The sequence below is a fragment of the Myiozetetes cayanensis genome, unplaced genomic scaffold (assembly GCF_022539395.1).
Source record: "Myiozetetes cayanensis isolate MyiCay16 unplaced genomic scaffold, myiCay2020 scf4, whole genome shotgun sequence".
Classification (NCBI taxonomy): Eukaryota; Metazoa; Chordata; class Aves; order Passeriformes; family Tyrannidae; genus Myiozetetes; species Myiozetetes cayanensis.
Window position 1 is genome coordinate 19,313,363 of NW_026087631.1, and position 26,145 is coordinate 19,339,507.

General features: G+C 36.1%; 1 protein-coding gene across 7 annotated transcripts in view; it reads right to left on the reverse strand.

Annotated features, from left to right (window-relative positions):
- TRPM3 (transient receptor potential cation channel subfamily M member 3) overlaps positions 1-26,145 on the reverse strand; it is a 411,043-nt gene that overhangs the window by 302,604 nt on the left and 82,294 nt on the right. The window contains exon 1 of one of the 7 annotated variants that reach the window (XM_050328968.1): positions 5,068-5,133. The exons of the other annotated variants lie outside the window; for them this stretch is intronic. Within the exon in view, the coding sequence (XP_050184925.1) occupies positions 5,068-5,127 (60 nt within the window). The 5' untranslated portion in view covers positions 5,128-5,133. Of the gene's footprint in view, positions 1-5,067; positions 5,134-26,145 lie in introns of those variants that run through there. 7 annotated transcript variants of the gene reach the window in all.

Genomic DNA, 26,145 nt, shown 5'->3' on the forward strand with positions numbered 1-26,145 from the left:
ATCACTGGCAAAATTGATTCATAATGAGGTATGACAGATCACTAAAGTTTGAGACTCAAATTTGTAGATAAATCAAAGTGGGGAAAAATTAAAAGAGAAAGAAATGATGTTTTGTTTTCTGCATAAAAGTCAATATGATATTTACTATTGCTTAATTTAAGATAAAAGGATTAGTAACAACAGTTATTCACTATTATGGCACAACTGCAGCTTACAGATCTTTATTTTCTTATTTACCCACAGGTACGTGGATGAAAAGGATTACAAAGTACATCGTAAGTTTACAGTAAGTACATGAAATTTACTCCTCAAAAAAAGGTCTCTTTGCACTGATCTGAAGAGGGAATTTGGACACAGCAAGATTTTTTTGATCTCACATTCTCTGGAGAATCTAGAACACATTTCTAGCTCAGAGTATTATTTTACATTAGGAAAATTACAGGTGAACAGTCTAATTGTATCTGTCTAAATAACAGGGAGACAAGAACATTGTTCCAGTTCTTACTTAGGCACTTCTCAGCTCTTCTGCATTAACACATAATTTTCTACTAAACTGCTAGTATTTATTTCATCTTTTATTTACATTGCAAATGCAATGCAAAAGTGTAATGCTCTGACTATCCTGGTAATACTGATACATGTGTAATATATACATATACTCACACCATATTCATGTCATGCCTCAGCTTTTCCTGAAACAATGCATCGCTTTGTTTCGAGACTGCCAAGTTCCTTCACTTGGCGGTTTGTCATTCAGAATTTATCTGTAGGGTTCGGTAGACATCCTGCTGGCACAAAAGCACACACCTACCTAGTGGAAACTCATGCTTGCCTATGAATGCAGTATTTGTTTTCAGTAATTCTGTTAAAAAGGTGAAGTAAATGATTTAGTTGATCACAAAATAGGGTACATCTGTCATTCAGTTGAATGTACACTAATGGATCTATCTGCCCACTGAGATACTGAGAGAGTTTGTTTATTCATGAAGGACTGTAGAACAAAGTTCAGTGTAACTGGTTTCTGTGATGATTGTAGATGGGATTCATCTCTGCATTGTGTCATTTCCCTTCTTACACTGAAAAAGATGTACATCTCATATAACACCATTAAATCAGTAAAGTATGATTAAATCAGAACATTAATATTCATAAATATATCCAGTGGACATGGGCACTGAACACACTAGTCCTGTGTTACTTTGGAAGTTGAGATAGAAGCGTACTTAAGCACTATACAGAAATCACACCGGGTAAATCACCGGGCACTAATGTGCTCTATGTAAAGACCGAGATGAAATTAACTGTATTATATAAGAGCTTCTGTATGTTATTTACTGTATTTTCTCAATTTTCGCCTAAGTATCTAATAGTGGCCCAATGTTCTAGCCATAGGATAAAAATAATCTTACCATGACTCACAGAAAAATACAAAAATTAATTATTTATGTCATGTAAAAGGGATGTTTTGGATGTTTCTTTTTCCTTTTTAGCTCCACAGCATTATTCTCACTTACTTTACCCTTGCTTCAATCTCAAATAAAAGTAAAGAACAGCATGCCATTAGAAGAATCCAGAGTGTACTGGAAAAGCATGACTGTGATTATTTTTATCGGTAATTTATAGACCACTAATATCCTGCTCAGCATTATCTTATTCCTCTCATTCCCACCATAAATGAAAGTATCAAATATGTTAATGCAATAAGAAGGGAAAAAAAAGACAGTTTAGCATGCACAGCCACAGTTATGAAGAATCTCAAACTACTTTGAGAGACTTTTCCCTGTTCACCTGGCCCCAGTAACATACATACAGTAACATATGCCCATTTTTTTCCACATGAAAGCCACATGATGTTAATAAAAATTGTATGCTTCTTTTAAAAAATCTTCTATAGCAGTTCATGCTGGTAAGATGTGCATCAACAGCAATGACAAGAAATTCAGTATTTCACAGAGCAGCATGAATCCCAAAATCTTTCTAACCATTTCCCCTTTCTTGATTACCACCAACAGATAAATCCTGATATCATATCATACCTGGAATAACCTTGACAATAATTTGTCACTAGAAGCACTGTGAACACTAGAACAATAACAATTTTAAATCTGAGAGCAGTAAATAGGTACTAAACATACATACTGCATGGAAAAAACACCTATTTAGCATTTCAGTCACCAGTAGTTTCCATCAGTAAGTTCAGTTCTAAGATCTCACAACGTGTCACTTTCTTAGGGTTAATCCATCTTTGTATTCCAAAAATAAAATTCAGGCAAATCCTGCTTTTAACTGAAGTATCCAGAAACTCAGGTCATTATGCGTGAGGAGACAAATTTCAACATGCAGAATGTTTGAGCACAGGTGGAATATGTTTTGTTTGTTTGATTGTTTGTTTGTTTAATATAAATAGTTTCCTGTATCTTCAGAGTGAAAAGTTGCAATAAACATTCCTTAAAAAATTAAAAAGCGAAAGCCAAACCAGATAATGAGTTCATTAAACTGGCCACATCCCTTAAGTATTTATGAAACTTGAGGAAAGCATAAGTTTATTTTTCAAAAAAAATCCTTTCCTGTAGCTTGTAATTGCTAATGGGATGATTCTGTCATCCTTGTGCATAAATAAATAATACCAATAGATTTAGGCTTTAACCACGGAAAAGGACCAGGAAAATAAAATTATCTCAGCCAATGCTGTAGCATACATAACAACTTAACTGAATAGTTATATGCAACCTGGACACATCCATTACAATTGTAGATTTCCCATAACTTGTCTATTGAATTTTTATTCAGCCTTGATCTTCCATGAGTTTCAGAAAACAGAAATTAAAATAAATTCAGCACCTTCCTGAAAATATAATCAGAACCACAAGTGCCATTATCTGAATATCAAAACATGACTTAAAATCCCCTTACATCTTGGCCTATCTCCCAAAATTTGACACCTGCAAGTATGAACTATTTTGGATCTGCACTACAGCAAAATTGTTCATAAACATTTATAAACAACATGACAACTGTGCACAAAATATTCATTATTAAAATAAATGCCCTAAACAGTCCTAATAGAGATACAGAAAGGAATTTCTGAGCAGTTTAAAAATATCATGCATTACAATAGTATCTACTCAAATTAAAATACTTACACTAACCATATTGATTTTTGTAAACAAATGGTGCTGAAATCCTTGAGGAGTACCTTTTTTTTTAGCCTAGAATTTCCCTCCATACATATACTTTTAAAATGCATTTAAGCTGGGTTTCAAAAAATAAGTATTTTTATTGCCTTGTAAAATCACATTTTCTAATCATTAAAGCATAATATATGTGGAGTAACAATATCTGTAAATGTGATTGTTCCATCTAAAAGCATGTGTACACATGCTTGACTTTTGCTCTACAAACTCTTTCACCACTCCTCTGCCCTGCGGATTGATGCAGGGATTGATCCAAATTGAATATCTGACTACAATTTTTCTTCTCAGTGTTGAATGTGAATGTGATAACCATAGCAGAAGTAGTGCTTAGCCTTTCACTGTACATAGCATGGTCTGTTCCTGTGTATGGTGGCTCTCCCCAGCAAAACTCTACTGCTTATAAACCAACTCCCATAAAAACATGAGAAGTAAATAAGTCATGCTAATGAACAAATGTCTCAACTAACTGAGTTGAATCCCATCTACAGAGGGAAAAGTGGGCAGTTACAGTAATTTTAAGTGCAATTAATGAAATCAACCAGAATTGCACCAATCCCTTGCTGTACAGATAGATTCATGCTGCATCTAGAAATACCAGAAAAAAATATTCAGTTCCATTTCCTCTGTGGATATGACCAGCAGCACTTTTTAAAATTAATCACTGCTCCCTGGAAATGAATATATGACACAAAACATCTAATTATGATTTAAAAATTGTCAGCAAAGAGTAGCTTCTGGAAACTCTTACATTTTGCAAGGACAGTGCTCTAGTTGTGCCAAATGTGCTTTTATTAGATGAAAACCTGCTATCTTTCAATTACAATTCCTGTACACTTGTCTGTTAGAACATAATGTGTTCTTCACAAGTGGGTGCTGACACCGGTCAAATCACCTCCTAAATTTCCTCTTTGAGGAGCTGCTGGATTGAGCTTCATAAAATGATTGCATGAAAAAGTGTATCTATGGTCTTTAACATCACTCTATATTCTAGCCTGGAAAAATCCTCCACAAGAAACAATATCTATTTTTGACAAGGTATTTTAGTTCTTAGTTGAGTTGGTACAGTGTTTGCTTGAGTATATCACTCTTACAGCATTAGTTTTTGCTCTCTATTTTTAACTGTATTATAAATGCATAAAACCTGCACTGCAGTTAAATTAAGGAATCAGAAAGCTAAGTGCTCAATTGCAACAGACATTTCCCAAACCTCATGAGAACAGCTACTCAAAACAGTCTGTATGAAGTAAATTCTGTCACTGGTTTTGAAAGCATTTACCCACAAATCTTGACAGTTGCCAATACTGAAGCTGAGCTTGAAACATCATACAAACATCGCCTTTTCAGTATTGCAACAAAATGTATTTACGTGAGGAAAAAATCTATAATGTCAGGAATCCATCAAATATACAAAATTCCTAAAAAAGAAAGCAGGCAATACTTGCAAAAGAATCACATAAAAAACCAAGCAGCTCTAAACACTTACAAGGTTCACTGCAGAAATGTAAAGTCCACTAAAGTCAAGCTTTACATGTTAAATGAAAAGGTCCTTGGAAGACGGATTATGCTTTTCCTGCTCTAAGCACTGTGACACAAGACCCTTCAATAAGTGACAGTTGTTATCATAAAGTAACAATGCTGATTCCTAGCCCTGGTCTGAAAAGTATGAATGCAGTCAGACAATGTATGCACCTAAGAAAGCCTTTAAATTTCGGAAAGGAAACATCCCTCTGCAAACAGGCATGCTTAACGGCCAGCTAGTTTAATTGTCCTATGGCTTTACTTATGCAGATTCTTTATAAAGATGTGTTCGGTGAATTTAAAACAGAGTAAGTCATTAAACAGAGAAAATCTACTAATGTAGTAAGGTACTCACCTGAGAGAAATTGCTCAATGTCCTCTTTAAAAAGACTTTCTGATATATGGAATAGAACATACCTGAATAAACAAACTGCAATCAGTTTCTGAGTGTGGCTTGATTTGGTTCTTTTACCACCATGTTATCACTTACTATTTAAGTCCTACTAGACATGGAAGACTAATGCAAATGATACACTTTCCTCTCTGCATGTTTTAAGGAGAAACTTAATTCACTAGTTTCTCAATTACTAGTTAGCAGACAAAAATAATGAATGTTTTCCCCTAAAAGGCACCAGAGAACCGTAAGTAATCATTCCCATGTAAATTACATTACAGCAATAGTTGGATCTCTGTAAATTACAGATTGTATTAAAAATATGATAGAACTGGTTTTGTGTGTCCTTTTCTGTATAGAAAAAGCATTTTTGAGTCTGCTTTATTATGGCATAAAGTTACAACAACAGCAATGGACTTTACAACCAACATGAAGAAAGGTTTCAAGGTTATAACAGCAAACATATTTGAATATGATAATAACAAATGTGATGGAATACATTCAGGGTGTCTTGTTATGAATTAGTGCATGAGAACATGGGGGAACAGTAAAGGCTGCCTGAAAGCTCCTAAGCTCTGCTGCCTTCTAGAATATAACTCAGTATAGTAACACACAGGGTTCACAAAGACGCAAACATGCTGCAGTCCAGTCCATCAAACAGCATGATAATAAATGAAAGCAGTGACTAAATATAAAGAAGTTGCTAGAATAAAGCTATTCTTCTGACTTTTAAACATCACACCTTACACAATAGGTTGATCCGTAGTTCTTTTCTATTTCACTTTTTCACAGGGACTTCTTAACTGATTTAAGGAAAACTGAAGTGTTCGTTTTTATTTATATATTGCCTATGATTTACACTTGACACTTTGAGATTGTACTAAAAATACTTATGCTTTTAAACCCCGCATAGTGGATGGGAATTCAGTATATGTAAAGATTTCCTGAAGGACATAAGAGTATGGTTTAAATCCTTAAAATTTCCTTGAAATCTTGAAGGACATAAGAGTATGGTTTAAATCCTTAAAATTTTCTTAAAACTCCAAAAGTAGGAGACTTCAGGATGGCAAAAAGAACCTTTTAAAATCCCAGTTTTTAAACAGAGCTCTTCTCCCTCCCATACAACTTTTCTATTTCTCTTTATGGCAGAATTGTAGAGCAGTTGGAGAACAACGGCATGGAAAAAAAAGCTGCAAAAACAGGTAATAGACTTTCACCGAGAATTCAAATACTAAGTTCAATTTACTGATTGAAATCTCTGTCTCAACCAGTCTCTGTCTCAGCAGAAGTCTTATATTTCTATTGTACTTAACAATTCGTTTATTAGCTAGTGAAAAGAAAAAAAGAACAGGTAAAATTTTGGCCTCTTCTGAGTTTATTTGGAAACTTGGCATTTCTTCCAGAAACCTGTATTCAATCTCCAAAAAAAGAAACCTGCCATCAAAAATTGGCAGTGAAAAAATATACACGATTTTATTTGGTACAAACAAATGTTTTAGAAATGGGGGAAGGAAGAGAGCAAACAGGAGGCTGCATTTACCTGTACTGGAGAGCTATCAGCAGTAGAAAAAGAATTTTTTATGAAGAGCTCACATCACTCTAAAGCCACCTTGAAAATGTTAAAGAAACAAACAGGAAGATCTTGGCCTTCAGCACAAAGGCTCTTTGCTATATACAGCACCTGCCACAATGGGAATGGTGTCCCTGAGTGCTGCAGCAAGCCAGCCAGAGGGAGCAGGAGATTAAGACCTGAAAGATCCAGCAGTGTAATTCTTGGTAATTGCCCAGTTCAACACCACCTCTGACTGTTACTGAGGAGAGATTTTGCATGGAGGGATAGAAGCCACAGCTGAGCTGGAGGGGCAGATAGTGGGAATGGAAAAACAGAAAGAGGTGTTAAGGAATTGTTTCATGCCACAGAGGAAATTGCCAGGTCCTGGTGCAAAATGTTGCCAATGGACAAAGACACCAGCCTAAAATAAAGTAAATCACTTCAGATTTAATAAGAGAGTGGATTAGCAAAATCTTGTTCAATTGTTTGAAAGCTGGAAGCGCTGTAGATTCTACACTGTGTGAATTAGTGGATTGAGTTACTGCAATAATTATGACTAAAATGATCAGTAACTGAAACTGCTGGTTCAGTCTTTCATTAACTAATGTACTCAATATATTGAAACTTTTTGCTTGAAAGCATTCCACTGAGGCTTCATAATATTCCTCAGAATTCCTCAGGTATTCTCAGTTATGCTGGCTGTTCAAAACATGAAGAGATGTACTTGACAGGTTCATACCTCTCCCATTAAGTACACTGATGTGTTCTTGTCAATAACTAAGGCTAACTGCATCCCTGTAGAATTACATCTTCTAGGTGTAAAACACAAATCATTGCAGAATAGACCATACTTTAATTGTTATGCAAAGGAAGTCATGGCTATGATTACTCTGTAGGAAAAATACTTGTTTTCCAGAAACAGGGGTGTGTTTGTGGATTAAAGTATATCTTATTTAGTGCCCAAAAGGAGTTTCCGCTGTTTTGTTTTTTAAAGGCAGGGAATCAGTCACCAAGGTCTTATGCTAGACTTCCAGACCACAAAGACATAGTGGGTTTTTTTCCAATTATTTTTCTATTCTAACCCCCTGGCTAGTGGACCTTAGAGGTGGACTGGAAGACACTTGACACAACAATATAAGTTAAAAAACATCAAGTGTTTTAGGCTCATTCAAGAAAGTTAATAAAGTACAGACCTGTGCCAATTTACAGCAGCCTGTAAGATTTATTTCTGCTTCTATTAATTATTTTTTGTGTGTGTGAAAGAAAAGCAAATGCATATGACACATTTTACACTCTTATTTAATTAGAACAAACACCCACCTTTAGGAGTTATCAACATGAACTTACTAAGAATATTAATTTCACACTGGAAATCAAATTTCTTAATAGCTTAGAGACATTTTAAAAGTACACTTAAAGCTATGCACAAATTGTGAAGTCAATTTGGTTTTCTCTCTTTGGAGGAAGGGGTTTTTACATTCCCCAGCAGCAGCTAAATGAAGGAAATACAGATGTATAACTAACTGATTCTGTGAATTTGAATTTTAAAAAGTGAGGCTGAATTTAGCACTGTAGTCCATGGGTCTTGTTAAAATCTATGTGAAAACCTAAACATCATCTTCCCCATCTCAATGGGCTTTAAAGTTGCTCTGATGTAATATTAAACAATGAATAAAATGATTCTTAAATAAGAGAGTATTAGAAAAGTAATGATGTGCAGAGCTGAGCTTTGAGATAAAAGCAGTGCACACCCTTCCTGTACACCTTTGCTGTGAATCAAAGCCCATCAGTGTAATGGCCTGTGCTCACAGATCCTCAAGAGGAGTCCCAGTGTCCACCTGCCTCCAATTTTAGGGAATCAGAGGTGCTTGCAAAGCTATTGGTCTAGTGCAAGAAGCCCAAGAAAGATCCTGTGTGTGATGTGGCCAATCACCCAGTTATGCACAGGCTTAATCTACAGTCTAACATACAAGTTAGCAGCATAGATAGGAGGGAAGCCAGGGCAAGGGAAGAAAATGCCTTGCTGCCTCTCAAGGGAGGAAGGATTTGGCATAACCTCTCCCCCCATCCTCAGCACAGATGGGCTTCACTTATGTATGTGAAGGATGCCAACCATCTCTTCCTGCAGGTGACTCACACTGGGCACCACGAGCTCACCTATGCTCACAGCCAGGGCAAGGTGTTCCACTCAGACCTGGGGTTAGGAGATCTCATAACTCTGGGCAGATGGTGCTGCAGGAGGGAGGCTTTGGGGTTTTGCTCCTGTGGTCTACTTGCTGGTACCAGGTGAGCTCATAGATAAGTGAGTAGAGCAAGAAGTAGTGAAGGAAATAAATGTGAAGAGACTCACCCTTGAAAAACCCCAGACCATTCAATAAAACCAACCCTAAACGCTTTATCAAATGCTTCTGATGCTGAAAGGCTACACTTGAGAAACAACCTATTCCTTCTTATCTGTCCTAGTACTAAAAGAGGTTTTATTACACTTACTGTTCCATGTAGATGCCAAATAACCAAGTACACCATAGTAAGCACAGTACAGTACATGCTCTTCTCAATAAACATGAAATTTGTCTGATGAGGCCCAGAGAATTTATGAGATCACAATGTTCCTAACCCTTACAGAAACTGCACCACAAGAAAACTCCATCAAGCAAGACCATTCAGTATAGCTACTGAAATGTACACCTTCCCTGATGTCTTCTGAGTATTATCTTTCCTAACTTCGTTAAAAATCTCAAATTCAGACATCCTTATTAGTTTTTGTCTGCAAACGGAACATAGGCTTTTAGGGGCATCGTGGCATTAAATGAAACATTCAGATAATTTGCTTTGTGTAAATTAGCTCATTAAAAAGCCCCGCACCTGAAATCAATTGAAAGATGCCATCCAGTGCCTACAGGTAGCAAAGTATTAATATAAAACTGCTGTGAGGGTTCAACTACAATGACATCTAGTGGCAAGACACCAAACAAGTCCTGTTTCCAAACTGGAACTAAGAATGTTTTAACAATAGTTACTTTTAACTCAAACTATTCCACAATATGATTTAAAATACACCCTGTTAGTTATTTTGTAGCTTATTTCTTTTTTATTAGAAAACACGGGGTAGCAAGTCAACCAGCTTTAGTAGTAACATTGAATATTACTTGCAAAAATTATTTTAAAGGAAAAATAATAAAAAATATGATTTCTAATACCTATATGGCTTTTAATTAGAATTTCTTGTAAAGTTAAGTGTCATACAAGACAATTAAAGGTAACTTTTATGAATCCTATGGATTTTAATCCAAAAGCCTTAAAGTGTAATGCAAGTTATAGGAGGCTTTGGTATTCTGATTAAAAATACTCTGTGGATTGGTGTATTGTATAAATTACATTTCTACAGGATCATATTTCTTGCATTTTCATATTCTTTTTTTCATATTTGTCTTCCATTGCATACCTTTGATGTTGGTTTCTAATAAAATTCTTAGAAGCGAAGAGATCAGGCGAAGTTGATGCCATGCAAGTATCGTAGATCCCAGGAATATCATGCTTAATGAAATTCACTAGCTGTGAAAGAGGGAAGGAACTAAAAAAAACCTTTAAAAAAGCTTTCTTAGGAGACAGGACTGAGATCATAGTTACTTTATGTAACAAATATCAATATTTTTTACACGGTGTATCAGCACAAAGAAAATCTGACAGATACTGATCCTAGAGAAACAACAAATAAGGGCTCACATTTTGAAAAACCTATTAGTCAAATACCAAAGTACTCTGAAAAGCATTTTAGAAGATAAATATTAACTGAAGAAGAAGAAAGAAGTAGCTTCTGTGTTTGCTTATAGTCTTTACATATTTTGTACAAATCATGTACATGTTGTATTAACCACTATATGTCTCTGAACTGAACATCTGGTTAATCATCACCAGCAGTGTCAGTTCAACACATGACACAGTTGAAATGCTGAACAAATAAACTGTAATGAGGAAAGTCATGCTTTCTTGCCCGAGATGTGGCGTAACTGCCAGCAGTCACCAGTGACCCAGTGCCGAAACCACAGACTTCAGCTGTGCAGATGCAGTGAATTTCATATTGAAATATGCGAGGTGTAAGGATGATTTGTGAACCAAGTCCTGGAGGAGTCATGTAGTTTCAGCCCTAAGTGTCAAGCTTGTAAAAGCAAAGGAGTAAGAACGTTATCTTGTTGAAAAATAACAAGATAGGGAATTTGGAGAATAACAGATGAGCAATCAGTCACTGATGTTCACACAGAAAAAGTAACATTCATATACAAGCATGGATTTTTTTTTATTTGAATTTAATCTAGAACAAACTAAATATATAAAAAATTCAGGATATAAAATAAAACAATCCAAAACAAACAAAAAACCCAACAAAACAAAACAAAAATGAACAAACAAACAAAAAACAAAACAACAACCAAACCAAAACAAAAAAACCCACAGAAGCCAATGGAGAAAAAGATCAACATAAACAAAAAGGAAAAGCAGGGTTGCGGAGGATGAAAAAAAACAATAGGGAATATAATTTCTAACACAAACACAGTACATCTTCCGCTTAGGCCAGCCTAACTACCTGGTATCAGACCACAGCTCCATTATAGTAACAGTTTTTTGCTTAGCTAAGCTTTAGCTAGCTTACACACCTATAGTTCTCTATAGCTAATATTACAGGAATTTTGAACTTGTATTATTCAGATTAATCAATCACTACTGTAGAAAAACAATCCCATAAAAAGGTGGTCCATTTTGTAAGGGACTCACCTCTCTAACATAAATGTTTAATTACAGGACTTGAGAATCTGTGTATCTAAGTGAAAGTGAACCCCACATCATGATTTCACATGTAAAAAAACCTTAGCTGTATTAAAAATGTTACAAGTTTATATTGGTCGCTAAAGGAACTTCATGCTAGATGCCATTTAAAAGCACTTCTGTGGCCCAGTCTTTGATTACAGAAGATGTTCTAACCTGTCAGAGTAACATTTCTTAATAAAAGGTGGAACTGTATATAAATAAGATATTTGAAAATAAGATGTGTCACATGGTTTCTTGAAAGTAAAGACAGCAGAGGTAGCTGTTCTTTATATCAAACTATTACTCTTCTTTGTTTGAAGAAATGTTCAACCCTAAGTAGTATTCATTTAAAGAAATAAAGGAAAGGCAAGAGAAGAGCAACTGTCATCATCTACCCAGACTTGTGCAAGGCATTTCTCACTAACCAGTATGACACCCATATCTCTGAATTGGAGAGGCATGGATGTGTGGGTGGCAGTGTATAAGGAATGGGCTGGATGGTTGCACTTAAAGAGTTGTGGTTGATGGCTTAATATCCAAACTGAGAACAGTGATCAGCAGTGTTCCTTAGGAATGGTGTTGGGACTGGTGCTGGTTTATGTCTTTGTCAGCAACATAGACAGTATTAAGGACACACACAACAAGTTTGCTGACAACACCAAGCTGTGTAGTGTGATCAACCACACAAGGAAGGAAAAAAGGGATGTCATCCAGAAGGACCTGAACAGGCTTGAAAGGTGGGTCTGTGTGGACCTTGTGAAGTTTAACAAGATCAAGTACAAGTTCCTGCACTTGGGTGGAGGCAATTCCAGATACAGTTACAGGCTGGACAGAGAGTGGCCTGAGGGAGAAGGTTTTTGGGGGTGTTGGTGGCCAAGAAGCTCAACATGTTTCAGCAGTGTGCATTCACAGCCAGAAAGCCAACTGTATCTGAGCTGCATCAAAAGCAGCAGGGTCAGCTGGTCAAGGGAGGTGGTTCTGCTGTTCTGCTCTATTCTCATGAGATCCCACTGGAGTGCTCTGTTCAGCTCTGGAGACCCCCAACATAAGAAGGATGTTCAGAGTAGCATGACAAATATGATCAGAGGGCTGAGAGAGCTGGAGTCATTCAGCCTGGAGAAGTGAAGGCTCCAGGGAGACCTTAGAGGCCCTTCCAGTACTTAAAGGGGCTACAAGGGAGCTGGAGAGGAACTTTTTACAAGGGCATATAGTGTGATAGGACAAGAGGTAGTGGCTTTAAGCTGAAGGAGTGTAGATTTAGATCAGATACTAGGAAGAAATTCTTTACTGTGAGAGTAGTAAGACACTGGCACAGGTTGCCCAGAGAAGCTTTGGATGCCCCAGCCCTGGAAGTGTTCAATGCCAGGTTGGATGGGGCTTTGAGCAACCTGATCTAGTTGAAGATGTCCCAGGGGAGCTGGAAATAGATGATCTTTCAGGTCCCTTCCAATTTAAATCATTCCATGATTCCAAGAATATTTTTCTTAGACATGAACATCATAGCAGTATGACGAATTACCATTGTCACATTTGCGCTTATCCATTTGTTGGGGTTTTTTATGTCAAATGAAGGGTGATTTATTTTTTCCAAAGAACTATAAAGAATTTCCTGAAATCTTAAGTCCATCCTCTAACTCAACCCAAAGAGAACACAGGGTAAATTCGAGTTCATTTACTGAAAAATACTAACCAAGAAAACATCACAGATTTCTATGAAAAAATAGTTTATAAAAAATAGTTTTATATAAAAAATAGTTTCTAAACACGTTACATTTATCTGTTAAGATGGGACAGTTGGCATAATCAGAAATATTTTTCCAATTATTTTCACTTCACAAGTTAATCTTACCAGAATATCATACTTTTTCATTTCTAAGAGGAAAAACATACAACTAGCAACATATTTCCAAAGTTATTCAGAGTAGCTCCACTCATGAACTCCAGTTTGAGACTTAAAGTACGTTAAATATATTTTCCAGACAGAAAAGCTTCCTTTCATTCCTTTAGTTGTTAATTTGGAAATTAAAATAGGGCAAAAATTGATACAGTAAGAATAATTTAGCACTACCAGTAGTTCTAAAGGTTTTCCAGTACATTAACTTGTAATAGCTGTATAATTTTCCATAAATCAATATTAGGCTCTTCTTAAAAATCTTTCACTCCACAGTGTTGTTATCAAGCTATCTACAACACATTACCAGGCAAAGATATTTTTGCTGCAAGTGCAACACACAGACAACATGAGGGCGTAAATATCATAAAAATCTTGGGAAAAGTTTAGCAGAGAGTGGGTGTATTCTTTTCTGACCAAACCTTAGAATAGGAAGATCAAATCTGTCTGTGAAGCGTTTTGTCAAAAAGCAAAACTCAATTTGCATGATAACAGAACAAGTTGTTCTTTCTGCCTAACATGTAACACCTACCCAAGTCTCTCATATGCAAATTGATATTGTATTTTACTTTAATATGATTAAGACAAAGCTTACTTTGAATTTTCTTTATGTAGAAGCTGGAAATGATTATGCCCCAATTCCACTGTTTTTTTCCTTCAATATTACTGATTTTTCTCTGCAAAATATTAGTCACATTAATCATTTATGTTGTGATTTCTTTAGAAAGAAACCCCATCAGTATTGACAGGAATGGGTAATTATGTTGCTGAAATGTTGTTCTAAAAGTAACAACAGAATAAAAAACCCCCTAGGACAAAACACCAAATAAATTCTCATGCGTGAGTAACCTGGAAAAACAGTTTAATGTATCTATCATCTGATTGAAGCTTCATCTTTTTAAAAGAACAGAACTAGATAGTGTCAAATGGTGCTTCAATTTTTATAGATGAACCAAAAAAAAAGAAAGAAATTATTTGCACTGAATAATATCTTCAGGGCAATGAATGCTATTTCACCACTATATTTAGGAGAAAGTGTTAAAAATGTTTAGGAATCAGGATAAAAATATTTGCAGTACATAGCAGGAGAGAATTTTGAAAAATCACATTTAACGTAGTCATGTTTTTCAGAATCCAATGAAGCATGATTTTTGTCATATGATCATAAGATCTCAAACAGAATTGATGGATTCAATTTTATAACTAATATAGCAGCAAATATTTAACAAAACACTGTAGACTCCATGAAATACAGCAATATGCCTGTGTTGCATTCAATACAGTAATCCATGAAATTGTGATCAGTGAATTCCACTTTTAAAGGAAGAATCAGTATTTTGTCTTTAGTCCAGTTTCCTTATATATTTTTCAAGTTAGCATGTGTTGTTGTTAAATAGCTACTTCCCTGGTAATGTTTTAATTGGTGCTGAAATGATCCTTACACAGTCTTTTAGTTTTATGGGAAATCCATTGCTAATGTCAGCATTCTGAAATATTCAAATAAATGCTGTTGCAGAAGTTAATATCAGTTAATAGAACTAGCACTCAGAAGAAGTTCCAGTGAGAAAAAGGTAATCTAAGACCATACATTTTAGTGCAATACTGGTTACTCAACCAAGGCCATGCTGCGTCAAGTGAGTCATGATTGCTTTAATGATTTGGGTATTTCTACATGTTTTCATTTTCCCTTTCAACACTCCTTTGTCCTGGTTTTACCATATGTCTCCCACAATAATTTAGCTGCTTACTTATCAGCAGATTTTCAAAATCTATAGAGGACATTGCATGAATGAAAGAGTCTCTGTAGAAGGTAGGGAGAAGTGGGAGAAAGGGGGAAAAAAGATATCAGAAATTATTGACATAGAAGGAATAATTCAAGGACCAAAGAAAAAAAATCAATGTTTAAGCCAGAAGAGTTAATTTTCAGAAATTTGTATGACTCTCAGTCATGTAGAAATATCCCTAGAAATATTGTTCTGGATTTAATATAGAATGAAAGGAATTAATTTACTTCTAACAAATAAAACTCTTCATGTTTCACAGCATGTGGTTTTGTGACTCAGTTATTACTGTTTGGATGGGTATTACTAAAAACAATACATGGTGGAGATTGCAAAAGGAAAATAGTCACTTGGACATACTCTTTTCTCTTCAGGAAAAAGTATTGTTGCTCCCTGTATTTCCATACCTGTAAAATTATTAGAAAAGTTTCTCTGGCTACAAGGACAGCAATCTGTACACAAGCAGTTAAGAACCTTTCCTTCTTTTAATTTCAACCGAGTGCTTATTCTGTGCTCAGTAATGTGTTTCTTGAGTAACATAAAAACATTAATAAGACAGAGGGGAAAAAAAATGCAAGCACTGTATGAGAACACTGATTCACCAATGTCTTTTTTTAATCTTGAATGGAAGAATACTATCATTTCAGAATATGTTCAACACTTAAAACTGTAACATCAAGTAAATGAGATCTTCAGTACAATCATTCAGTAACATAGGCCTCATTATTAAGCCCCAATTATATTTCTTGCTATTCACAGGTAAGAATTATTAATATCTTTCAAAATACCTATTACAAGCTGATTATGCTTCTGAAGCATGAGAAGGCAGCTGGACTAGAGAACTTCCTGAAGTCAATGTCAATCTTAATCATCCTATGATCTTATCCTACACTCACACAGATTTGTTAGATGTTATCAAGAAAGTCTCTGTGCCTCTACTTTCATATTTCTCTTACAGTAAGTGCTTATAGAAATCATAATAAAAAGGAAAATTTAAAATAATGGCTTTGGGATCTTAAAACTCCATAACAAGGTGGTTGCTGGGCAATAATAAGATGGCTGTGCAACTCATTTTTAGCACTAAGGCTAGGCTTCCTAGACATATACTTTCAGTGGTTTTGTCTCAATTATTATAGTAATTTAAGATGGGTGAAAACAGTTGCTGTTCTGTACAGTACAGTAAATTAAATACATTTTGTTCACAATTTCCATGAGATTACATACAGTGCAAAAAGCTAAAGTATCTTACACTTTTACAAAGTCAAGTCTTATTAGTTCTCTGAGAGAAATTTTTTTTAAAATTAAATTACTTAAAATTATATTGTAAAAACCAGATTATCTCAAGTATTGCACTGTTAACAAATCCACTTTAAGTAGAGTATTACACGATATATACTGCAGCATGTTTCATAATTTTACCAATATTCTTTGAAATTTTTGGCCTGTTTTACTCTATTACTGTTGTGTTTTTCTATCAAAAGTTTAGGTTTCATCTTTACTGCAGCACTAGATATACTCTTCACAATATTCACAATATTCACTTTGTAGTTTTTATGTATTCTGATACCTGAATTGTCCCATACACTGACTGTTATTGTTAGTCTCACATTCTAAGTAATAATATATGCCCTTGAAATGAATTTAGGTTTATTTTGCATAAGTCAATAGAACAAATATATACAGGTATGAAATATTAGATTTTGTTTATTTGTTGGAACAAGTTGCTACAAATTCTTCTTTAGATTTGTGTATCTAATATTTGTGATTAAAGAAGTTTTTAACTTTACATATATTTATTTTGACCATTTATTCCATTCAGAAGCACTTAAAAAAACCCAATTCAGTTCATTTTATTCCAAGTGGCTCTTTCCTCCACCTTCTTTCTATCCTGGTTTCAGTGTAACAGGAAAAATCTTTAGTGTAATATCAAAGCTTTTGGCTGCATAACTTCAAATATCATCTGAGAAAGAGAAATGCAAATTATTTTGCCACTTTAAAAAGCAGGATAGGTGCCTGAACACTTGCATGAAACATTTAAATGTCTAGTACCATTAGACCAATGTTCTTCTTAGTCATTCTAATCAGAATTGCATACAAATTCATATGCAAACTTGTGCCAGCTTCTGAAACACGTATCCATTTCTGCAATTCCAAAGAATTTTAATTTTTTTAAATGAGATGACTTTATTTTCAAAACTAAATACAATATCTGCAACATACCCAAAGCATTAGGCTGGAGAAAAACACAGGGAAAAAAACCAGACTGCTGACGGTGCCACCTCCTCCAGCACAAAGGGTACATGTGGGAAGTCCCACCTGTCAACACAGGTACTGTAACGCCTACAGGGAACCATCCTGATCTACTAAATAAGTTTATTGAAGCTACAAGAAGTGCAGAATTGAACTATACCAGAATTAGTCCTTTATGAAAGTGAACAAACTGAAACATATTTGGAATTTGGAATTCCAGTTTGAGCTCTAACACCACATCAGATTGGAAAAATCACATTATGGAGAACCTGTTCAGTGAATGGAAAACAGTCTGCTTTACCAATCTCTGAAGAAAGCTTTGACAGACTGTTTTTAAAGTATTCCTGGAATATTTTGCCATGGCATTCAACCTTCAAAGTGATGTTTTAGTCAAGCTGCATCTATTTCTGCTAAGTTAGTCAGTACGACAGAAAATAATTTATAAACATAAAGCAGCTTTCACCTTGCCTGTATAGATCCCAATACAAGTCATGCCAAAAAAAAAAAAAAAAAAAAAAAAAAAAAAAAAGCTGCTTCCATATTTATCTACATATGTAGAAAACTTCAAAGCAGAATTACGAGTTTAGAAGCTATTGGCATGAAACATCTGTTGCACCATCTGCACAAAAACTGAAGAAACAAACTCACCCTTCGGAAGCAGAGCATTATTTTCTTTTTAGCCCTTGCAAACTAGTCAAACCTTAGTCAGTGATAATTATAGCTCACCAGAGAAGAATATAATTTAAACCAATTGTTGAAAACATGTTTTAACGATATGATGAAGACGCAGTTGGACATACTATAGTAGCATTGATGTAAAAACACTTTCTGACTCTTGATTCTATCAAAGGTAAACCATAATGTAATAGTTAGAAGCAGAACCAAAACAAGGAATAAAGTGGATTGCAGCAGTTTCCCTAAATCCTGGATTTTCTTTCTGTATTTTCATCTGTATCCTCCCTGAAAATATCTTTGAAGTATCTGTAAAAAACTAAAGTCCTCAAACTCCAGAAAATAGCAACCCCAAAGGCAAGTAAAATTAAAAGAGCAAGAGCTGGAAATGCTTGTTGTGCTGAAATAAATAAGATATTTTAAAGAAAACACTGGAAACCACAGGGATCTGTAAGATCAATGGCTTTATGAAATGTTATATCATCAGTTAAGGAAGGTTACAGGCAAGCTAAGTGAAGGAAATATATCCAGTTCATCAGTGAAGAAAAGGGTTGTCCAGAAAAACGGATATATTTATACACCCTTCTAAATGGCACACAAACAAAGACTTCTAGAAGATTAAGAGAGGTAATACATTTCTTGATTTCTCCCTAGTTATGAATAACTATTCGTTACTGTTGAAAGACAAAAAATATGGCACTCTTCTAGGCACAGAGAAGTTTTTCATGGAACAGAAGAAATAAAAATACTTAACAGAATTCATTAAATAGGCAACATTAGTAAACTGATCATTAAAAACTAGTATACATCTCTAAGTTTGCATGGCATTGCTGAAGCTGATGTGCAAGGAAAGAGATAAAGCTTTTTTTACCAAATTAAACATCAGAAGAAAACCTGTTTATAAGTGCCTGGCAGCTTCCAAGTCCAGCTTATAATTGGATTAGTATTAAACTGTTCAACTAGAAAACACAGCAGACAACAACAGATCATTCAAAATATGCAGACCACTGTGTTACCATAGACACCACCAAATTGCAAAGAAACCCATGTCTTTTTTTCCTCTCTTAAAAAAACTTAACAAAAAATCCCCAACCACACCCAACCAGACAAGTTTAATGCATTGCTGCCCACCTGAAAACAACCATACTAAATCAAAAGAAATATGCCTGCTGAAGAAGAGCTACCCAACAGTATTTTCCTTTTTTTGCTGGCTTCTCAGTGTTATCAAAACAAATGTATTATTAGATCAAACTTCAGCACCTGGTCTTGCCAGCGGTCTTTGTATCAGACCTGCTTTTGAGCTGGGAAGCAATAAGCTACCAGCCGCCAATTTCTCAAACAATGGCAAAACACTGTTGATAATGATGAAGTTACAAGAATCTTCAGCAATACAATAAGATTCCTAATGATGGGCTGATGTTGAACAGAGATGGCTAAGGTTATTATTAAGAAGCTAATGTAAGAAGCATGAAAATTGATATTCATCTCTAAAATGTTGCTGTTAGGGGAATGAAGTCTCATATTGGAAAGTTGTGAGGTAATGGACATCTGAACTGAAAAAAAGAAATTTTATCTCTTACAATTTTTTTAGCAAGTAGTAGATACAAGTAAATAACCTGACAGTATCTCTAAATTAACAAAAGGGGCCTTAATTTTGGTGGTTTTTTTTCCAAAAATACCAGACCAGTAAGAAGATAAGGGTAAATAGTGTTATCTTAGACAAAAAACCCCCCAAAAAACCAAAAAAACCAAACCAAACCAAACCAAAAAAGAACAGTGAGAAGAGTAATATTTAATTGACCAATTTTCATCTTAGTAAAACAAAGAACTATACCCTGTTATTCCCTGCATCAGCATGAGAGAGCTGTTTCATCTCTCCAAGTCCGGTGTTCCTTGAGTTTTTTTATACTGGTGTAAAATAGAAACAATTTCCGGATGAGAGTGGAAAGTTAACCAGAATCACAGAATTGTGTGCCAGCATCTGAAGAGTGTCATTCAAATTTGCTTGCAAAACTTGGATGCAGATCTATCATTACCCTCACAAAGCAGCCCTTTTATACTTTAGAAATGAAGCACTACTGCCAAAGATACACATAAAAAGGAAGAAATTACCTGAGCATTTTTAATAGTCAGAACTGACCTACAAGGATAGATGGATTTCATTGCATCCACATCATGTACAGGGTTGTTTCAAGTGACAGCAACTTGTTTCAATGTTTAATTGTTTTTATGGCAAAGATCTTTTGTTAATACCTAAATAGAATTTTCCCTGAAATAATTTGTGCTTGTTGTCATCTGTCTGGACACAGTCCACATTAAGATAGTACATGCATTTGTTTGCAACTATCTTGCATACTCAAAGACTTCGAAGGCATAAACCCCCACATTTTTGGCTAGTCAAACTCATTGAAATAATTTCTGACTACTTAGGATTGACAGTTATGTATATTATAGATAATATATTCTACAGAAATCACATTAGCTATTATTCTTAAGAGCTGACATACAAAGAAGAGCTGGTCTCTTTGCCAAATGATTGGGAGCACCAATTTTCCTTGCAGCATGATGACTGGTAATGATGGGATAAAGCAGAAGTTACAAGTAGTTTGAGAAGTAAATTGCTTTGTTTTTGCTGACAGATTAAGAAACCTCTCTTTACAGATATTCTGTCAAGCATGAGGAGACAATGGAGATATGTGCAGTGGGACCTTTGTCATACAGTCTGCCTTGAATTGGCCATGAAGAAACCATGAACAGCAAAGGCAGGTCACATCAAACTGCAACATGAATGTGTGTGCAGCTGTCACATTTTAGTAAATTACAAGTGTATGGTTTTTTTTCTTCTGTGATTTATTGTATCACTAAAAATAAAAGTGAAGAAATTGACATGTACGTTTGAGACCTGAGGTGACGTGTTTTTGCACTTCCAGTTACTTTGCAATGTGAGTCAAAAAAATCTGCAGATTTTTGATATTCTGAAAATAAATAAGTAAATGGACTAAATTCATTCATTCAAAACAAAATTGAAAGTTCTAGTGATTTACCAGTGTTAAGTTTGATATTATGACATTTTGCACATGCTCTTTGCAGTGCTACTTTGATAACTGCTAATGCAAGTTTCATGAATGTTTAGTTACCCGTTGACTGTTTTTTTATTTTGTTTGTTTGTTTTGGCTTTGTTTTGTTTTGTTTGTGGGTTTTTGTTTTGGCTTTGTTTGTTTTTTCCTTCATTTTAACCACTAGATGTCTCTAGCTCCATTCATGATAAAGGCAAATTTACAATATACAAAATGCTCTACGTTCCCCACTGAAATTCTGCTTGAAAACATTCGGCCGTAAAAGCAGAATCCGACAGATTTCTTGCTATGACTCCAATAGAAAGTCCATGTTCTACATGAAAGGTGCTATCCTATTGTTTTAAATCAGAAAAGGAAATTTAAAATACTCTGGCTGAAGTATAATTAAGTCTTAGCTGTTAGTAGGAGAGTTAGAACAAGACTTTAAAGAAAACAACTTTGTTTTTCTTAGAAGCAGTACTTCTCAAGTTAGTAATTCAACCACAAACAAACCTTCAAAGTATTTTAGCCCTTTTCAATTTAATATGCTGCATCAGAGACAGGACATCGTGCCATGGAAAAGATACTACTGCATTACAGTTGGGATTAAACAATACTAAATTATTAAAATATCAAATAATACTAAATATCTCTAGAGGTCAAATGATGTGTTTCATAGCAGGTACAGGAAGCATGACCTCTTGAATGGTGAAACAAATTTTTAGAGTTCAGTAAATTACAGCTGATATCATAGAAATCAGGTAAAGGTAGGGTTAAGGTAAAAGCAGTGGAGTACTTTACAGGCCTATTTTTAAGAAAGCAGTTCTGTCTCTGGACAAAGTACTAAGCTCTGTAGAAAGATTTACGAATATGCAGACACAGAAAGGAACTGACTCACTTTTCAAGAAATTCCTGAGGGAGAGGCACCAGAGGCAAGGACCCATGGTAGTAATCACAGGAGAAAAAGGTCATATAGACAACATGCTTTGATATTCAACAGGTGAACAAGGATGGGTCAGAGCTGTGTAAATGAAGGCAAGAGAGACTCTTCAGAGAGAGCACAAGGCCTCCTGGGTTGCACTCATTTTGAGATTTGATGATAAACATAGCAATGGAAATGAGATAGTCACTAAGTACCAGCACAGAAGAGGGAGTTCATTGTGGAGTTAGAGAAGAGAGACTCCAAGTGAGCAGTTACCAAAACACACAAGGCACAGAAATAGCTGGAAAGGAAAAAGTATAGTGAACAAGCATTTTGAAAGCAGATACAGTGGAAGCAGTAGCATGGAAGTGTTCAGCAAATGCAGCTGGTCCTGCCTCTTTACCATGTATTTATCCAGAACACTAGTATAAGGATTGTTTAGCTAGCATATATAACTAATTCCCTAATTTAGAAGGAGAACGTGGTGCAGCATTCAGTTATGCTAAAACATAACATAATCAAATAAATGATCAACAGTCAATCATGTCTCAGACTTTATTAATTCTAGTGGACACTTTCCAGACATTATAAGGACATCAAAATACTGAAGGTCGAGCCTTGCTGGAAACTCATCCTCTGAAGCCCACTGAACAGCTCATTTGTTATCAAGATTCTTTGAAATGCCTTGATTTCTGAGTCAAATTTCTTTCGAGTACAAGAGTGTTCCACATAAAGTATGTGAATTTAATCAAGAACATCTCTACTTCAAACACAAAAATTAAAATTAGAGCCCAGAACAAACAATACCATTCAGGCTAACTTATCAATATTTTGGGATTCTCAGCAACCATTCTACATTCAAAGAGGCAGCATTTGCTTCACATACAGAAGTCAACTTTGTCTCACACACAGAGGACAATTCCTTGTAGCTTAAGATAGTAGAAACAATCTATGAGTAGAGCAGATATTGGCATTTACTCCTTTCATCAAGAGAGGTTTTGAACATCTCACCAAAGAAATGATGGACACCCACCTACTGAAACGGAGTAAAGTGACTCTTCACTCACACATGCTCACACACACACTCAAATACACATTCTCTCACACACATGCACTTAGCACATGCAAAAAAGATAATGCAGATTTAGGTACCTACTTCAAAAAAACTCTGTTGAAAGCAAAGGGATTTTATTTCCATTATAAAGTACAAGAATGTTACAACTAACACAAGCTTGCTAACATATGACCAGGACTTACCTATCTTTATTTGTCCATCACTAATAACTATTTACCTTTACTAGCACAATACTACATTGTAAACTGTAAAAATACAACAAACGTTTTTACAAATTCAAGAAAAAGTAAAAGAAATAAAATTCAGTTCATGATTATCTTTATTTAAGACTGCACAACCCTAAAATGACATAAAAGCTTTCACAACAGGAGCAGTCTTTCCAATCTTAAAATTTTAATTACAGCATTACTGAATGATTGTGTAAGAGAGCAGTGCACAACAAAATGTAGTGTATAGCAAATAAGAAAATTTTAAAGCATATTAATATTGTTATCAAAATAACACCCCATCCCACAAAACTTATGGGAATATTTTCTTAAATAAAACTAGTTGCTAAACACTCAGCTTGAGGATGATTCACTTCTGGTAGGTATGACACTGCAGAACAAAGATGATGTCCTCAAAAACAGCAAATTATCAATGTGTTTTCACATCATGACCATTTAAAAGGCAAAAATAACTGTTACAGAAACAAGTTCCACAGAACTAATTGTGTCCATTGCTTCTCAGAGAAGAAGCAGAACCAGAAAAAAAAATCTGAAGTATTTATCAATATCTTATCTTCTGATGAAAGGAAAGTCAGTTCTGAAGGCATGTCTGAGAGTCCCTTACACTTAGAGAATGAATACTTAGATTATTTCTCTGGCTGTGCTCTGAAACACAGCTACTGCTGTGAAACTGTCAGAGAAAGCCTTACCCAGCCATTGTAAAGAGTAATAGCATATTAAGTTATTCCATTGCTTGACAGATGTCTTCAAAACAGCTATGAAAGGTCAGAGCAGTCAGACAAAGCCCCAAGAGTTTGGCAAAAAAGGGAATATTGCATCCATTTTTAAAAAGAGTGAGAAGGAAGACCCTGGGAACTCATAGACTGATAAGATTGTGGAACAGATCCTTCTGGAAGATAGTTAAAAACATATGGAAGATAGGCAACCATAGAATGTCAACATGGCTTCACCACTGGCAAATGGTGCCTAAGTGGCCCCATTCTGCAATGGAATTACTGCATCATTGGGCAATGGAAGAGAAACTGCTATCATATACCTGAACTTCTGCAAGGCCTCTGACATTGCAGAGGTCCCACACAACATTCTTGCCGCTAAATTGGAAAGCTGTGGCTTCAATGGATGGACTGTTAGATGCTTAAGGAACCAGCTGAATGGTCACATCCAGCGAGTTACAGTTCAACGTCCACATGGAAACTGATAACGAGTGGTGCCTCTCAGTGGGCATATCAGCATCCACACTGAGACCAATAGTTTTTAATATCTTCATCAGTAACAAGGACAGTGGGATCCAGCTGCACCCTCAGCAAGCCTGCAGATGACACAAAGCTGAGTGGCATAGTTGATAAGTTTGAGGAAAGGGATGCCATTACATAACCTGTACAGGCTTCAACAACACCAGGTCCTGCACTTTGGCCACAACAACCCCTGCAGCGCTACAGGCTGGGCACAGAGTGGCTGGAGAGCAGCCAGGCAGGAAGGGACCTGGGGGTGCTGATTGACAGGAGGCTGAACATGAGCCAGCAGTGTGCCCAGATGGCCAAGAAGGCCAATGGCATCCTGGCCTGGATCAGGAACAGCGTGGCCAGCAAGAGCAGGGAAGGGATTCTTCCCCTGTACTCAGAGCTGGTGAGGCCACACCTTAAGTACTGTGTCCAGTTCTGGGCCCCTCAGTTCAGGAAGGATATTGAGGTGCTGGAGCGGGTCCAGAGAAGAGCAACCAGGCTGGTGAAGGGACTCGAGCACAGTCCTATGAGGAGAGGCTGAGGGAGCTGGGATTGTTTAGTCTGGAGAGGAGGAAGCTCAGGGGAGACCTCATCACTCTCTACAACTACCTGGTTGTAGCCAGGTGGGGGTCGGTCTCTTCTCACAGGTAACTGTCAGTAAGACAAGAGATCATGGTCTTAAGCTCTGCCAGGGAAGGTTTAGGTGGGATATTAGGAAGAAATTCTTTACAGAGAGTGATCAGGCACTGGAATGGGCTGCCAGGAAAGTGGTGGATCCTCCTGGAGGTTAAAAAAAAACCCCTGGGATTTTTTAAGATGAGACTGGATGTGGTACTTCATGCCATGGTCTAATAACCACAATGGTAGTGGATCAAGGGTTGGACTTGATAATCTCAGAGATCCTTTCCAAACCATTGGCTGATTCTATGATTTTATGATTCTATGAAAAGAGAGCACGTGATCCTTGAGAAGTTTGTCAAAGCCAAGTGCAATGTCAGGCACCTGGGTCAGGGTGGTCATGAGTATTAATACAGACTGGGGAATGAATGGGTTGACAGCATCCCTGCAGAGATGGGTTCAGGGATACTGGCAGATGAAAACTTATATATGAGCCAGCAGTGAGCAGCCTGAAAGTCAAACCATATCCTGGGTTGCACAAAAAACCCCCAAATGTGGCCAGCAGTTTAAGGGAGGTGATTTTTCCCCTCTGCTATGATGTCATGAGACTCTGTGAGAAGCACTGCATCCACCTCTGGAAATAAGAGTAGAAGAAAGACATGGATCTGTTAAGAGTTAGGACCTGGACTGTTGGATCAAAAGGCTGGAATGGCTGTCCTATGAAGAAAGTCTGAGAGACAGGGTTTTTCAGCCTGGGAAAAGAAAGCTTCAGGGAGACCTTAATGTGTCCTTTCAGAATATAAAAGGGAACATAAACGAAGGACAGAGAAAGACACTTACCAAGCCTTGTAGTGACAAGACAATGGTGAACATTTTCAAACTGAAAGAGGGCTGGTAGATATAAGGAAGGCTTTTTCTTACAACAAGAGTGGTGAGACACTGGCACAGGTTGCCCAGAGAAGCTGC